Source organism: Dasypus novemcinctus, chromosome 12 (genome assembly GCF_030445035.2).
Source record: "Dasypus novemcinctus isolate mDasNov1 chromosome 12, mDasNov1.1.hap2, whole genome shotgun sequence".
NCBI classification, from domain to species: Eukaryota; Metazoa; Chordata; class Mammalia; order Cingulata; family Dasypodidae; genus Dasypus; species Dasypus novemcinctus.
This window is the reverse complement of record NC_080684.1, coordinates 37,755,526-37,770,939: the sequence shown is the minus strand read 5'-3', so window position 1 is coordinate 37,770,939 and position 15,414 is coordinate 37,755,526. Positions and strand designations below refer to the sequence as shown.

General features: G+C 57.4%; 2 protein-coding genes across 3 annotated transcripts; both read left to right on the top strand.

Annotated features, from left to right (window-relative positions):
- Positions 1-817: 817 nt before the first annotated feature.
- Positions 818-7,140, top strand: STAC3 (SH3 and cysteine rich domain 3). 2 transcript variants are annotated; one of them, XM_004466169.5, is made up of 12 exons: positions 818-903; positions 1,646-1,712; positions 1,970-2,234; positions 2,465-2,562; positions 2,730-2,802; positions 3,777-3,874; positions 5,409-5,475; positions 5,660-5,709; positions 5,975-6,060; positions 6,246-6,297; positions 6,389-6,526; positions 6,698-7,140. In XM_004466169.5, exons 2-12 carry the CDS (start codon positions 1,647-1,649, stop codon positions 6,794-6,796), a joined length of 1,092 nt encoding a protein of 363 aa, XP_004466226.1. In that variant the 5' UTR covers positions 818-903; position 1,646; the 3' UTR covers positions 6,797-7,140. The 2 variants fall into 2 exon arrangements, with proteins under 2 accessions (XP_004466226.1, XP_004466227.1); XM_004466170.5 differs by lacking the exon at positions 1,646-1,712.
- A 1,885-nt stretch (positions 7,141-9,025) lies between these two features.
- Positions 9,026-15,348, top strand: NDUFA4L2 (NDUFA4 mitochondrial complex associated like 2). The gene is made up of 5 exons (XM_058308300.2): positions 9,026-10,068; positions 12,543-13,284; positions 13,611-13,699; positions 14,454-14,514; positions 14,645-15,348. The coding sequence occupies exons 2-5, from the start codon at positions 13,177-13,179 to the stop codon at positions 14,699-14,701; spliced, it is 315 nt and encodes a 104-aa protein (XP_058164283.1). The 5' UTR covers positions 9,026-10,068; positions 12,543-13,176; the 3' UTR covers positions 14,702-15,348.
- The last annotated feature ends 66 nt before the right edge of the window (positions 15,349-15,414 follow it).

The following is a 15,414-nucleotide window of genomic DNA, read 5'->3' as shown; positions in this document are numbered from 1 at the left end:
ATGTGGCAGCTCTAGCCTTCCGACCATCCCTACCTGGTCATTAGACCCTCCCTCCCCCAGAGTCCCTCAGATGGCAGTCTTAAGCCCTTAAGAGTCCTGTAATCCTGAGGACAAGACGGGGAATATGGGGAACTGTTACTGGGGAAAACTGCAGGGCACAAGCAGTACTACAGATTCTTCACTCCCAGGATAGAATCAAGGCACTCCTCCAGCTACCCACAGTTAAGGAAGCAGTCTAGTCTGGCTGATAGGAGAATTCTTTCCTATCTTCACCAATCCCCAGCTCTTTCCTTCCTAAAGTTTAAGTCTAGGTCGATGCTTGAAGGTATACAAACAGAGTCAAAAGAAGACAAAGTCACAAGACGGCAAAGGCTGAGAAGTTGAAGTCTGTAGTTCCTAAAGTAGGTTCAGGGAGGGTAGAATTGGGGAGTTTTTGACATTGGGGAAAGGGGATGGGGAAATGTCTATGATTCATCTTTACTTCACCTTCAGTCTTCTAAAATCCACTCAAATGGGTGTGCAGCCTGTACTGAAGCCATCCCTTCCTGAATTTAGCTTCTACTGGCCTGCTCACATAGATGAAGAGTCTGAGAACAGCAGCTCTGGGGAACGGGAGGGGTTAGGGTTCAGCCCTGCCCCAAACCTCCCCGTGTCCAATTTCTCTGTGTCAGCTGTGTTGCTCAGCTGTCCACTTTCCTCCAGCCCTGTCATTTCAGCTCTGACACCAAAGGGAGAGGCTAGGAGGTCTACAAATACCAACTGGTAGCCGGTGTGAGTACAGAGGGTACTGGGGGGGCTCAGCCCCCAGGGAAGAGGACCGATCCTCCCCCAGCACCACCACCAAGGCCCCAGGGGCTCCCTCTTACCTCCACAGACTTTGGGCTGACTTAGGGAATCCCAAACGTAAGTTGCCTCTTATCCTCTTTCCATTTCCAGGACCGCTCACCCAGTTGTCCCAATCCTTAGTCTATTCAACTTCTAAGTTTCTCTTATCTCCAAGTACTTCGGATTTTAGGAGTGAAATTATTACTGTACTCCAGGAAGACAGCTAGCAAGGGGGGGGGGGGGGTCAGAGGATGGGGGTTGGGTCAAGGGGATGGAATAATAAGGGAGGGAAAGGCTCATATTACTCTGAAAACTTAAAATAGCTGAGGCCTGAGGCAGGCTGGTATGATCTAGGCAAGGGGCCCCCAGGGCTTAAGGCAGAGGTAGGGGAGAACTTAGGTGTCCAGCCCATGCTCCCATGCATGCATGCAGATGCACACATTAAACCTCTCAAAAAGAAGGGACCTGGGAAGGCATGTCACATCTCTTGCGCACAGCCTCCCAAGAGAAGGTACCTGTAGAAAAATTCCAAACCATGCAGACTTGAGCTGTGTTGAGGCTGTAAACTCTGGGGTTGCTCCTCAGGGTAAGAGGTGGGGTTTCAGTTTGAGAAACGGGTTGGGAAATTCTTCAGTCTGTCTAACTTTTCTCTGGACCTCCGCGGAGTCTTTCTGTTCATAAGCTCTGGGAAAGGATCTCCGTTGAACCAGTTTTCTCCCGAGGCCTCCTCTTCAAGGATCACTGCTCAAGGGACAGGAGTGAGGAAGGGAAGAATGGCAGTCAGGGATTAGATTTCATGGTGGGGTCCAACCTCTTGCAGGATGACAGAAAAGGAGGTGCTGGAGTCCCCCAAGCCCTCCTTACCAGCCGAGACTCAGCAAAGTGGGGTGAGTCTGGACCTCTGACCACTGGGTGTGGGGAGCTGGGAAACTATTACAGCCCTTGAAGAAAAGTATCTGAATTGTTCTCACTTGTATGTGACTCATTTAGAATGCCAGCCAGCACCTGCAGTCCCTAGTATCCCCTAATCTTGGGGTGTATCCTTTGTCTCAAACCAGAAAGAAGTCCAGTTAACTTTAGCCTCACCCACTCTAGAGAGGATGATGGTCCTTTAACACTGGATTTCCTTCACTCCCTCCCTCAGCTACAGCGGCTGAAGCAGTTGTTCAGGAAGGGGTCTGCGGGGACAAAGGAGATGGAGCTTCCTCCAGAGCCCCAGGCCAATGGGGAGGCAGTGGGAGCTGGGGGTGGGCCTATCTACTACATCTATGAGGAAGAGGAGGAGGAAGAAGAGGAGGAGGAGCCACCCCCAGAACCTCCTCAGCTTGTCAACGATAAGCCCCACAAATTCAAAGATCATTTCTTCAAGAAGCCCAAGTTCTGTGATGTCTGTGCCCGGATGATTGTGCGTGAGTCGTGAAGGGAAGTAGAGTGTGATGGGGAAGGCAGGGGGGTGGGGGAGAGTTTAAATGAGTGTTTGCATAGCAGACATGCTATGGCAAGTTTGGCTTTTTAAGAAAATACTGTTCAAATCTAGGGTCACAGACAGAAAAGGGACCCTAGGAGCTAGAGCAGCAGCAGTGGTGCAGAGGGGAAGGGAAATCAGGAGCCTCACCCAAATGTTCTTCCCCTCTCTAAGTCAACAACAAATTTGGGCTCCGCTGTAAGAACTGCAAAACCAACATCCATGAGCATTGTCAGTCCTATGTGGAGATGCAGAGATGCTTCGGCAAAATAGTGAGTAGGGTTCTGGGGCGCAAGAAGGTAGAAGGGTGGGAACATGTTGCCACCCACTCCCTTGCCAGCCCCTCCTTGAGTCAACCCATTCACTTCCCTTCTAAGAAAGGGTGAGCTCTGGACCCTGTCTTGCCATTTCTAATGCTCACTCCCATCCCATCCTACAGCCCCCTGGTTTCCGTCGAGCCTATAGCTCTCCACTCTACAGCAACCAGCAGTACGCTTGTGTCAAAGATCTCTGTAAGTGCCCCATATGGGACCCGAGGGGATGGATGGGCAAGCCTTGAGGTGGTTTCAGCACCACCTCTAGCTTTCAAAGCCAAAATCTGAAATTCTGTTTCGCATGGTTCTCTGTCAGCCTAATAGTCTTAGCTTGCAAGCGGGGTCAACATTATTTCACCTGTTCTGTCACTGAGGCAGATGAGACTTAGCCAGGGCCACACAAAGCAAGCATAAGGCATAGCCGCCTCTGCCTGACTTCAGAATCTGTGCTTTTTGTATGCAAAACCATTTCTAAGCAAGAACAAGAATTCTAGACTGTTCTCATGCTTGTTACAGAGTCATGCCAGATTCAGGGCCAGACTAAAAGCTTTGGGGCATCCTGCAGATTGATAATTTGGCAACCCTAGAAAACTTATTCATTGATACTTTGCACAACATTTACTTGGAGGAGAGGCTTAACTCTGAGGAATGTGGATGAAACAGAAGAATCTACTGGTGGTAACACCCCAGTTTACACATGCCACTCCATAGAACAAAAATCAGCAGCTAAGGGACCCACTCACCTTAGAAGAATAGTGACCCTTATTCAAGCATGCCCCAACTCCTAACCACTTTACCAAAGTTTTCTTCCAAACCTCATATAACACTCTTCCTGGAAGGAATTATGGTAAATATCCTTCTCTCTCTAGCACATTAAATTTCCAATGAGGTTTTCAGAGCCCATTATAGATTGATGACCCAGACAATGCCCAACTGATCCTTCCCTAATGCCCCACTACCCCATGTACCTTTCTTTTTTTTTCAGGGAAGTATTTTCTCTCCCCCCCCCTTTTTTTATTATAATTTTTTTAAGATACATCGATCACACAAACCCATGGGTGTCTTATCTACTCAATCCCACCTCTCCCTTCCTTAGGAGGTCTCACTTTCCTCCATGTCCTTCTCTTCCTCCCCAGTAATGTCTTCCTTCTTTCTTGTCTCATTCCCATTAGCTGCTGCCAGTCGCAATGACCCTGTTTTTGAAACTCTGCGCACTGGGGTGATCATGGCAAACAAGGAACGGAAGAAGGGACAGGCAGATAAGAAAAATGTGAGCACCACACATACTTTCCCTCCTGAGATCAGAGACCCCATAGGGCAGGCCTTGTCTCCCTCCTCTGGGAAGCACTGAAGCTGTGGATCTTCTTCCTCTAAAAGTACACGTAACTCAACCAACCAATTTTTTCATGCAATTTTAGAGGGTATTTTGCATCTGCTGCACTTCAATGTGAGCCACAGATTAAGAATTCCTACCATAGAGTTATATTTTCCCCTGGAACTCCCTTCTGAACTTGTCAGATTCACCACTACAACCACCAGGCCCCTGGCATTGCTAGAAAACCAAGACAAGAGCTATGCTTTTGGATTTGAGGAGTAGAACTTGCCCTACCGAGTAGTAAGAGAATTTGAGAGTTTGCAAGCATCCATGAAGATCATCTGGTCTGATTCATTCATCTTAATAGATGAGGAAACTAAGGCACAAAACTAGTGGCTGAGACCAACCTCATTTCCTTTTGTAAAAGGATTCCTAGATTGGCAATTTCCTAGACTTAGTGTGTACCACTTCAGCAAGGAATTTGACAAGTATCCTTACACCCTGGGACAACCAGGGTGGTCTAATATGGAAGATGGTTCAGTTAGATGGATTCTTAAAACTGGTTGAATGACAATACCCAGAGAGTCCTGGTTCTGTAGGGACTGTCTAGCTAGAGGGAGATTTTTGGATGCTTTGTAACATGATTTGGTTCTTGGTCCTCACCTGTAGGCACTTTTCTTACTGACACAAATGAAAATGTAAATATATTCATCAAATTTGTGGGAAGTAGGAAGCAGTTTTACCTACTTGAATAATATACTCAAAAATCTTACAGAGGAAAAGAATGGGCCAAAATTAATCATTTGAAAATTTGTAAGGAAAAATGTACAGATCTGTCTTTGGATCCAAAAAAGTAATTGCACAAAAACAGAAGTAAAGATCTGGCCTCAAAATAGTTGATATGGAGGTTGGGGTCAGATTAGGGATTTCTGTGGAGTAGACTGGCTTATTAGCATGCTTCCAGAAGGGCTAGCACACTGCTGGGTTCCATTCTCTTAAGAGAGTTACAAAAACTGTGCTGCCCATTTTTCTTTCACATGCTACTATTTTTAACATAGTAGTGAAGGATCTGGACTCTGGATCATGGTGGGGCACATGATTTGAAGGGACTGACAATGATTAATCTAGAGAAGAAAAGACTAAAGAAGTACATACATGTCAACTGTCCTCTTTAAAGGGAACATATTTGTTCTATCTTGCTCCAGAGGGCAAATCAGGACCAATAAGTAAAACTTACAGAGAGGCTGGCATAAGTCTAATATAGGAAATGGCCCCCAAGTGACATGGGGTTAATTTGTAAAGTAGTGAGCTCCTTCTTATTAGCCACATTCAAACACAATGCAGGTGACCCACCTGCCAGGATGTTTAAGAGGAAGTCCGTGCATTAGGCAGGAGGTGGGACTCGAGATCCTGTCATATAGTTCTCTGGCCTGACTGGAGAGCCAGGATTCCCCAAACCCCATCTCCTTAACTCTGGTACCCTCTCCAGCCTCTAGTAGCCATGATGGAAGAGGAGACAGAGTCCACCAGACCAGAAGAAGGAAAACCCCAGGCTGGTGAGTATCACCACCTCCATCCATAGAGGTGGACTAGCGTTGGGGCCTCTGCTGTGGCACACAGGATGGAGGGCCAAAGGACAGGCCAGCCTTGGAGATGAAAGAGTCCTCCAATGGAACGGTAAGAAAATGAGGGCTGCCCTCCAGGAGCCAGAGACAAGTTGTTGGTGTGTTTCCATCCCAGGAAACCCTGAAGGAGATAAGAAGGCTGAAAAGAAGACACCTGATGACAAAGTGAGAATCCTTTCTCCCTGCAAGGACCCCAGTCCTCTCCCCAACCCAGGTCTGACACCACTCATGGCCTCAGCAGAAGTTCACACCTACCTCTTGGTTTCCCATCACCCTTAACATGCCCTCTCCAACACACACACCAAGAAATAATACAGTTCAGGGACCTGGAAAAGAGCTGAAATGTAACCTATCTGGAAAATGCCCTAGCCTTGAACTCCTGCCCCTCCATGTGGGGTAGAGGAGCACTGACATACCTTCTCACCCCCAGCACAAGCAGCCTGGCTTCCAGCAGTCGCACTACTTTGTTGCTCTCTATCGGTTCAAAGCCCTGGAGAAGGATGATCTGGATTTCCAGTAAGCATGCTTTGAGAGAAGGGGGCCCTACTGGGCAGAGGGCAGGGAAGAGCCAAGCTCCCTATGGGAAAGGGAAAGGGGAGCAGGGCTTGGAGCCTATTGGGACTGGACCTGAGGCACAGGCAGGGAGCAGGTAAGTGCCACGCCCCCAAATCTCAAAGATTGCTCCCTTCTTCCTCTCCCAGGCCTGGAGAGAAGATTACAGTCGTTGACGACTCAAATGAGGAATGGTGGCGGGTAAGGGAAAATGTCCGGCGAGGGAGGGACGTGAACTGAGTACCTAGGACCTTGTACTTGAGAAATTGATTCTCCCTACCATCTCCCCTAGGGGAAAATTGGAGAGAAGATCGGATTTTTCCCTCCAGACTTCATCATTCGAGTCCGGGCTGGAGAGCGTGTGCACCGCGTAACTAGGTCCTTTGTGGGGAACCGTGAGATAGGGCAGATCACTCTCAAGAAGGACCAGGTAACTCTGGTGCTCCAACTCTTCCCTGGTCCCAAACTGCAATTCTGCAGACCACACTCCTTGGACATCTTAACCCATTAATAAGAGCCTCCACAACCCCAGCCTCCTCTACTCTGCTCTTCCACCCTTTCCCTTGATTCTTCTCCTGTTCCCTTATCCTTTAACCCCCAGATCGTGGTACAGAAAGGAGACGAAGCCGGCGGCTACGTCAAGGTCTACACCGGCCGCAAGGTGGGGCTGTTTCCCACCGACTTCCTGGAGGAGATTTAGGGTCGCGGGCGCCTGCAGGCGGGAGATAACCCTTGCCCCATCATGGGCGGGCCCCAGTTTGGGAGGGAAAGGGAGAGGGCAACAGGACTACTTGGCCGGGGGAGTGACGGCCACCGGAGCGTGACGGGGCTTCTGAGAAGGGACTGGTTCCCATCCTCCTCCCCCAGCTGGGGCCCCAAATACCTGGTGCCCAGCGCTGCCCGCACCGGCCACCTGCAGCTGCCACCTCTCGGGCCCAACCTGCGAGAGCTGAGAAAAAGTGCGCATCTCCACTAGGAGGCGCCGGGGAGTGGGGGGGGGGGGGTGGACTGCCGATGTTGCGAATTTATTAAAGTTTTGACATAAGTTAGGAAACTTTGTTCTTTAACTGCGGGGCGAGAGCGGGGTGAGGAGAGGGCCTGCTGAGAGCTGCAGAATCCGCCCCAGCGGTTCCTCCTCACTACCAACGAGTAGCCCAAGACCGACCTGGGCTGGTGCTGGTGGGAGGTGGGGAAACAGGTGCGTCCGCCTGGTGAGGCTTTTACTATGAAGAAAGGGGAGCTGGGCTGGAGTCACCGCCCCCGCCCCTCTGCGGCTGGGAGCAGGATCGGAAAGCTGGGTAGGCAGGCCCCCTGGCCTGGTGGCTCTCAGCCGCGGGCCTCGCCTTCCATCTCGCAACCTGGCTCAGCGCGGAGCTGAGCCGCCAGGGGGCGTTGCAACATCTCGGTTGGAGAGCGAGGGACCTGGGGAAAGAGATCCGGAGACTCCGAGCCGGAGACCCGAGGCCTGGGAGGGGGTGGGGTGCGTGCCGTCTCCATGGCAACACTTCCTCAAGTCCTTGGGGAACTGAGCGAGCGAGACCGCAGGCCCTAACCCCTCCCGCACGGCCCGCGCCCTAACCCTTTCCGACAGGTACCGAGTGAGAGGGCACAGGGCAGACAGCTACCCGGCTCTCGCCGAGAACCCCCTGCGGCGCGCCTTATGCAAATGTTTTATTTGCATATGCAAATATGCAAATGCGCCTGCACCGGTCAGGGCGGCAGGTGGCGGAGAGCGGGTAGGTGTAGGGAAGGGAGCTGAAAGAGACGAGGAGTTTGGGGACCTGGGAACGGATCAGTGAGAGGCAGCATGGGATGGTCGCTGTAGTGGGGCAGGCGGGGGTCTTGGGTTTGACGGCGAGTGGGGGAGGGTCGGCCTGGCCAGCCAGGAGCTGCTTCTCTCTCATGCCCGCTGTCTGCCAGGCCTGAGGTTGGCACCGCCTAGCAAGGTTGGCAGCGGGAGCCCGGGCACCATCTGCTGCTGGCGGGGGGAGGGCAGAGGCTCAGCTGGACTGGGGAGGAGGCGGGCGGGACTGGCGCCCCGCTTCCTTGCAGAAGGCTGAGGTGTGGTGGGGGGAGGGGACACCGAAGAGGACTCACTGCAGAACTGGTTGTTTCCTTTTCCCTTTGCCCTTGACTGTCTGGGACGCCTGGGGGGCCGTGGCGGGGTCATAAAGAAAGACTTAGCACCAGCCCCGCCCTTTTATCACTCTCGGGCTGGAATAGGAACCAGATCAGAACCCACCCCACCCCTACACACACACACACACACACACACACACAGCACACACAGGAATCAGGCCTTTGGCCTCTTGTCCCCACCCCACCTCAGGACCCGCATACCACGAAAGTGTGGGAGAGAAACGTCCAGGGCTTGGATCGCCTCTCTTCATCAAACGGTCTGAGATACTCAAAGCCAGAGCCCCCCGAGATCCTGGAGCGTCCCCCCCCCCGCCCCCCAATGCCGAAGCAAAACCAATTTCCTGGCTCATTGGGCGGTGATGCTGGTGGAGGGGTGCCGAAGGAGCAGGGAGAGCGGCTGTTCTCCCCGTACACTCGAGGGGCGCCCCCCTCCCCCGCCTCGCGGAGCCGGCAGCTGTCCCTAATTAGAGCGGCGGTTTAATTGGATTTATCAGCAGTTAATAGGAAATTAAGCAAAGGGCCCGAGAGAGGGGGGGAACAGGAGCGGAGAGGCAGGCTGTGCTGAGCTTGAAGGAGGGGTGCTGGGGTGCCAGGGGCGGGGACTCAAGGCCCAGCGTCTTGATCAAGCCCCAAGGTCGAGCCCCGCCCCCGTCCCCGCCTGCAGGTTGAGCGCTGGCCGCCTTCTGGAGAGCAGGTCCCAGGAGAGGGGCGCGGACGCGACAGCGACCCTGTGTAAGTCCCCAAAGCCCCTACAACCCGCCAGCGGCGGCCTGCCTGATGGATGATGCTGCCGCACGCGCCAAAGGTCATAAGTCTGGGCCAAGGAGCAGACTGAATTGAAAACAGGCGGGAGGAGGGGCCAGAGTGGCAAGATCCAGGACATAACCTACAGCCCACTCCCCACCAGGGCCCGCTCCACTATTAACAAAGAAGCGCTCTCTTGAAGTCGGAAATTTGAGTAGGATAGAGGGACCAGGGGGATCTAAAACGACCTGCTCTTCAACCACCACCTTGGAGCCGGTGTTGAAGATCCTGGGGTTCTCCTAGTACAGCTGCCCGTGTCCCCTTATGCCCCACCATCAGCACCACCACCACCAACTGCTCAGGGATGCAGGCTGGCTAACCTGCACCAGGGCGTCCAAGGGGACCCAGAAAAAAGGTCCCAGGTTGTCCCGGATTGGGGGGTCCCTGGCAGAAACCTAGTACAGTGGGGCTGACAGGCTGCCGAGTCCACAGCTCCAGGTGCCTCCTGTCACCACTGCCTTATTATACAGGAAGGCTAAGGAGGTCGGCTCCCCGGGAGCTCAGCGACCTAGCTGCCACCTTCCACCTGCCAGGCACAGGCAGCTCCTGCCTATCAGGAGTGTGTGTGTGGGGGGGAGGGGGGTCTGTAACCCTGGGGATTGTGGTTGTCTAGGCCCCTGGTGTGATGTGTGTCTGTGCTTGTGCCCCAGCTGTATGAGGTGTGTCTATCAGAGCCCCAGGTGCAGTGTGTGCCCTGAGTGTGTGTCTGTACCTGTCAGTCTGGACCATGGCCGCCCCACCTCACCCCCATCTGCAGGATTTCTGTCAATGCCCCTGGGTATCTAGGTGTCTGGGAGTGCATCTGTGCTTTGGCTCCTCTGTGTGTTGTGCAGTCTTCGCGCCTGAATGTACACACATGTGGGCATTTCCGCGTGTGAGCGAGAATCGGGAACGGCCGCTGGTGAATGTGTGTTGCTCTGGTATCTCCGCCTGCAGGTGCGTGTGCCTCGGTGACAGTGCGTGGGCGTGTGCCTGGGTGTGAGCCGCGCAGCGTGTATCCAAATGACAGTGTGACGCGCGTGTGTCTGGGTGAGTCTCCCGCCCCCGCCCCCTCCTCTTCCCATTTCTATTCCTCTCTCCTCTCCCGGCCCACTCGGCTCCGCCGTCCGCATCATCTCCATCCATTATTGAAGAAACAGCCGCGTCCGCTCCAATCACATCAACACCCCCGCTTCCCCGCCCGGTTCGCCCCGCGGCCGCTTCGGGTGCTGGAGAGGGAGAAAGCCGCCGCGTGGCGGGGGCGCCGGGCGGGAGCGGGCTCCTGACCCTGTGCTCCGAGCCGGGCCGGGCGCCGGGACGCCGGGGTCCCTGGCGGAGAGCGCTTTGCATAAACAGATGGCGCGGGCATCTTTGTCTCGCTCGCTCGCCTGCCGCGCGGCTCTCGGCTCCGTGGCTGCCTGGCTGATGCAATCATGATCATTTCGGAGCCTCGGGACCCGGCGCCCTTAGTAGCGGGAGAGGGGGGTCAGGAGCCCTGGGGCTCCTGAGCAGATGCTGGGCACTCTGTCTTCCCTCCGGCGCGTCCCCTCCCCGACCCAAGCTGCAGCGGGAAGACCGAGGCGGCATCGAGGTGACGGGCATGTGGAGGTGACCAGGAGGGGGATCTCGGGCAATGCCCGATGTGTCCCCGGGCTGCTGCAGCCCCCCAGGTGCAGCCAGCCGGAGAATAGGAATAACGCTGGGATGGGGAGGGGGCGAGATAGAGAGATGGGCATTTATGAAGAGAGACTTTATAGAGAGCAAAGTAGGGAGATGTAGTGGGAAGGAGCGACAGCAAGATACAGAGAAACGCATGCAGAGGGCCAAGGCCAGGTAGAAGGAACTGCAAGGGGAGAGAGGCAAAATGAGAAGGAAGAAGGAGACAGACAGAAAGATACACAGACTGACAGACAGACAGAGCTTGAAGAAGAAAGAGAAAGAAGGGCAGCCAGAAGCCGGGGCAGGCAGGGTCAGAGGGCGGAGGGCAGTCTCCTGCGGCAACACTGAACCAGAGTGGAGACCGAGCCCCGGAGCCCGGAGATGCCCAGCCTAGCGAGAGGGACCAAGTTGAGCCTGGGTGCCGCGCGCCGCTGCTAGGGAGAAGGGAGCTTCCGCGTCCTCTTTCTGCACCCAGGCCCCACAGCCCATCACAAGCAGTGAGGCTGCAGAACCCACTGCCTCGGCGGCGGCGGTTTGGAGAAGACCCATGCACCAGGCGAAGACTTACCCGCCCGCACGCAAGGGGCGCAGGGCCGACGCGTCCCGGCAGGGGGCACCTGAGGCCTCTCCCCCGAGGACTTGGCATGGGGCCCCCAGGGGGCGCCCGTGCCCACGGCCCCCGGGGCCCCACTCTGCCCCCGCGGCGCCCAGCTGTGTTGTCAGGTCGCGGCGAGGTGCAGTGTTCCGTTTGCGCCGGGGTGCGGCCGCGCCCAATCCGCGGCTAATGACTCCTGCGGTCCCTCCCCCGCTCCTCGGCCAGCGTGGCCTGGGTCCTTCCGATGGGAAAGTGAGGGGAGGAGGTGGGATCTGGGCCCCAAGGAGTTCTGTGTCTCGGCCCGGCCCCCAGAAGCCACGATCTAGAGGTGGGCACCAGAGATAGAGGGGTCCTAGAAATAGGGTCCCAGACCAGGGGCCAGAGACAGACCAGAGCAGGTGAAGGGTCAGGGGGTCGCGGAGAGGCCGGAGCAGGAATGGAGTAAGGAGCTTGAAGCTGGGCAGGAGGAACGGAGGATCCCGAACGCGCCAGGCCCTGGGCACTGGGACGCTGGAGAAAGGCACAGCGGGGAGGACGAGGGTCAGGAGCAAAGGGCGCCGAACAGGGGCCAGGCGTCCCTCGCGGCGGCGTCCTGCGCCCCAGATGTGCAGCCCAGAGGCGCGGCCCTGGAACTCAAGCTCGAGCTCCGGGCTGATTCCTAGTCCCAGGGACTGGAGGGCTGGCGGGTAGCAGGGCCCTGGGGGTGCGGGCGCCCAGAGAGGGCCGGGCTCTGCGCCGCTGGAGGCTCTGACATCCTGTCAGCCCCCCTTCCCCGCCCCCCACACGCCGCGCAGCGAGTCTCTGTCTCTTTGTTCTCGCCGTGTCTCTGACACTTTATCTCATTATCCGCTGGAGGGAGGCGGCGAGCCCGGGACCCCGCAGCCTAATTACAGCCGCGCTTGTCAGGGGAGGTATCAGCGCCGGGGAAGGGGAGGGGGTCGCTCCCAGGAAGGCGCCCCTCCCTCCCTGGACCCCGAGGGGCCCAGCGGTAGATGCACAGCTCGCCCTGCCCGCACCCGCCACCCGGCTAGCTCTGGAGAGAAGCGGGGGATCCGGCTGCAGCCTGCGAGTGAGGACTGTTTAGGGCTCGGGCCCTGCCTTCCTAAGACTGCGATTCCCCAAAGGTGGGGGCCGCGCAGCACACACTTGAATTGGCAGCGCAAACAGAGTCAATCGCTCCACATTTGCCTGTATCTCGTTCTCGTTCCTCCAACATCTATTCTGCCTTTCCTTGACTCTCTCCTCTCACTGCCTTCTCTTCTCCCCACAGCCAGAGGCAGAGGGCCGCCTCCTTGGGTGGCTCCACCTTCACTTCTACCAGAGGGAGGCAGGGCAAGCAAGTCTCTCAAGTCCTAAAACGGTGCTAACTGACTGTCCTGAGTCAGATTCTAGATGTGTCCCCGGCTCCTTGGCCCCCGACCCCCCTGGACCCAGGCCAAACGCAGCTTGGAAACACCACCCGGGACAGGAGGCACTGGGGCAGCTTTAGTGGTGACAGTCTGTCTCCACCCCCTCCTTACACCAGCCAGAGAGCTTTGCAGATGCTCTTCCCGATGTCACCGGCGGGCCCTCCGCACACGTGTACTTTGCTAGAGGCCCGCCTGCCCGTCCCACGACAGGACTCTAGGTCCCTTCTGGGCTCCTCTCAGTCTCGGGGGCCTGCACCTTTGCGGCATCTCCCTCGCATGGCCCAAGGTCCCAGGTGTGGTAGCGTCCATGGGTCAGGGTGCCAGCATCTGGAGGAGAGGGGCGAGGTGGGAACGTCTTGCCCCAACCACTGCCTCGCTGCTCTGGAGCTGGGGGAGGAGGGCAGCTGGTGAGGGTAGGCTGAGCCTGAAGAAGGGACGAGCTGGGCCTGGCGGGGCGGGGCAGGGCTGACCCCTCCCCAGGGGTGGGACCCTAGGATGGGGGAGGGAGCGGAGCCGCTGGAGAGGACCAGACGCTGGAGAGGCGATATGGCGGGAACCAGTCTTGGGGCGCGCCTCTACCGGCAGATTAAGAGACATCCGGCGGTGAGTTACGCTCCCAAAGTCCCTGGCCCCCAAATCCCCCAGCTCCCTGGCTCTTGCCAACTCCTCCAATGTGCCTAATTTCCCCCCGGGGGGCCACCACCCCACCCCTGCAATGCGCCCGACTCTGGTATTTACCGCACACAGCCTTGCTGTGGGGTGAGGGGGACCACGGGGGCTCCGGTGTAGGAGGTCCCAGGTCCCCTCTCCCAAAGGGAGGGGCCACCAGACCGATGGGGGTGGGCGGAGGGCAGAAAAGCTTGTACAGGTCGATGGATCCGAAACTGCGGGGCGGGGGCTGTCCTGAAAGTGCCCCCTCTTCCCCGCAGCTCATCCCGATGATCAGCTTCATCGGCCTGGGCATGGGCAGCGCCGCGCTCTACCTGCTGCGCCTCGCCCTGCGCAGCCCGGACGTCTGGTAAAGGCTGGGCTTAGGCCTCGAGGGGGGCTGGGGTGGGACAGGAGGACCTTGGAGGGACCGCAGAAGTGGGTGGCCCTAGCGGCTCCCCAGGCCGCACACCCCCACTGTACCTGGCACAGTGGGATCCGGCTGTGCACAGTGGGGGCAGGGCTGGAGCCTGCTCCTGACACAGGAGATCCTGACCTTGCGCCCACCTGGCCGCCCACTGCTCAGTGGCTCCCTACTTGGCCTGGTTGCCATGGTGATGCCACTCAGCCTGCTGCAGGCCTCTGGGGACCTCCATCTCTGTGCCCGAGCCCCAGGGTGGTGGCCTGTGGAGTGGCCAGGGGCACCACAGCGACCTGGGGTGGCACCAGGACCCCACGCTGGGCTGGAGCCCAGAGGTCCGGGGCGAGTGGTGGGGATTCCACGGCACCCAGGGCCAGCCCAGCCCCTTGGGACCTGCGTCTTTTCCCTGCAGCTCTGCTCTGCTGGGCCAACCTAGGGAAGCGGGAGTGGGAGGGAATCCCTGGGCCAGGCTCAGTCAGGCTGTCACAGGGCTCCACGCTGACAATGGTGACAGGCTTCTTGTCTCGCCTGTCAGCGCCCGCTAACGTGCCCCCTTCCCTGTGACTCTTTGGGAAATGCCACCCTCCCCCCAGGGTAGGCGCCTGGGAGGGGCAGGGACCCTGGCGGAGCGTGGGGGTCCTATTAAGCTCCGAGTCTAGGCTCCGGGAGAGGACACCCTAACTCTTGCCCTCCCACTCCACAGCTGGGACCGAAAGAATAACCCAGAGCCCTGGAACCGCCTGAGCCCCAACGACCAATACAAGGTACCGCCCGTTGGCCCGAGGGTTATACCCGCACCCGCTCATACCTTGGTCCCAGGGCCCACATCTCTAGCGCCCTGCTGCAAAGACACCTAGGGTGCCCAGTGCAACCCCATTTTCCCTCTCCTCCTAGTTCCTTGCAGTTTCCACTGACTATAAGAAGCTGAAGAAGGACCGGCCCGACTTCTAGGAGGAGCTGGAGCCCTGCGCTGGATGTCAACCACGGCCGCCAGCCTGCTCATTTCTTCCACTGGCACTGCCAGCACCCCCCGCCCCCGGGCACCACTCTGGCCACCCCGCTCAGCTCCCGCTTATACAGGCCCCGTTCCCACGCGGGGGGAGGCAGCCCCACCCCCGCGCGCCCCTTGCTCCCAGCAGCGGAAGCGCCTCTGACCCTCTGCTCGCTCGGGTCCCACGCTGGGGAGGAGGAGGATGTGTTAGGAGGAAGGCAGCGGCGGGGCAACCCAAAAGGAGCGGGGCCTCCCCCATCCCGAGCCTTCCAGGGTGTGGCCCTGGCTACGTGTGGAGCATGACCAACGTGAGTGGAGAGCCAGCGGGCCCGCGGGCCAGGCGGCGACGTGGTGAGCCCCACGTTAGCTCAGGCACCCAGTGCCCGCCCAGGGGCGGCGCTGCGCCGGCTGGGCTGGTCCTGGGGACCAGGGCACTTACCCCTGGAGAAAGGCCTCCTCCCGCCGCCTGAAACCGCTGCCTGCCCGCCCACGGCACCCCCTTCCCCCTCGCACCTGGGCCTCCCTGCCCCTCCCCTGCTCCCCTCGGTCCCCAGGGATCAAACAGAAGCAGCCGTGGGCAAAATACAATTTCATTTAACAAATTGAATTTGCTGCGCCTGCTAATCACGTCTGGTGTCGGCTCTGATCAGAGACAGAGAGAGGAGGCTGCAGC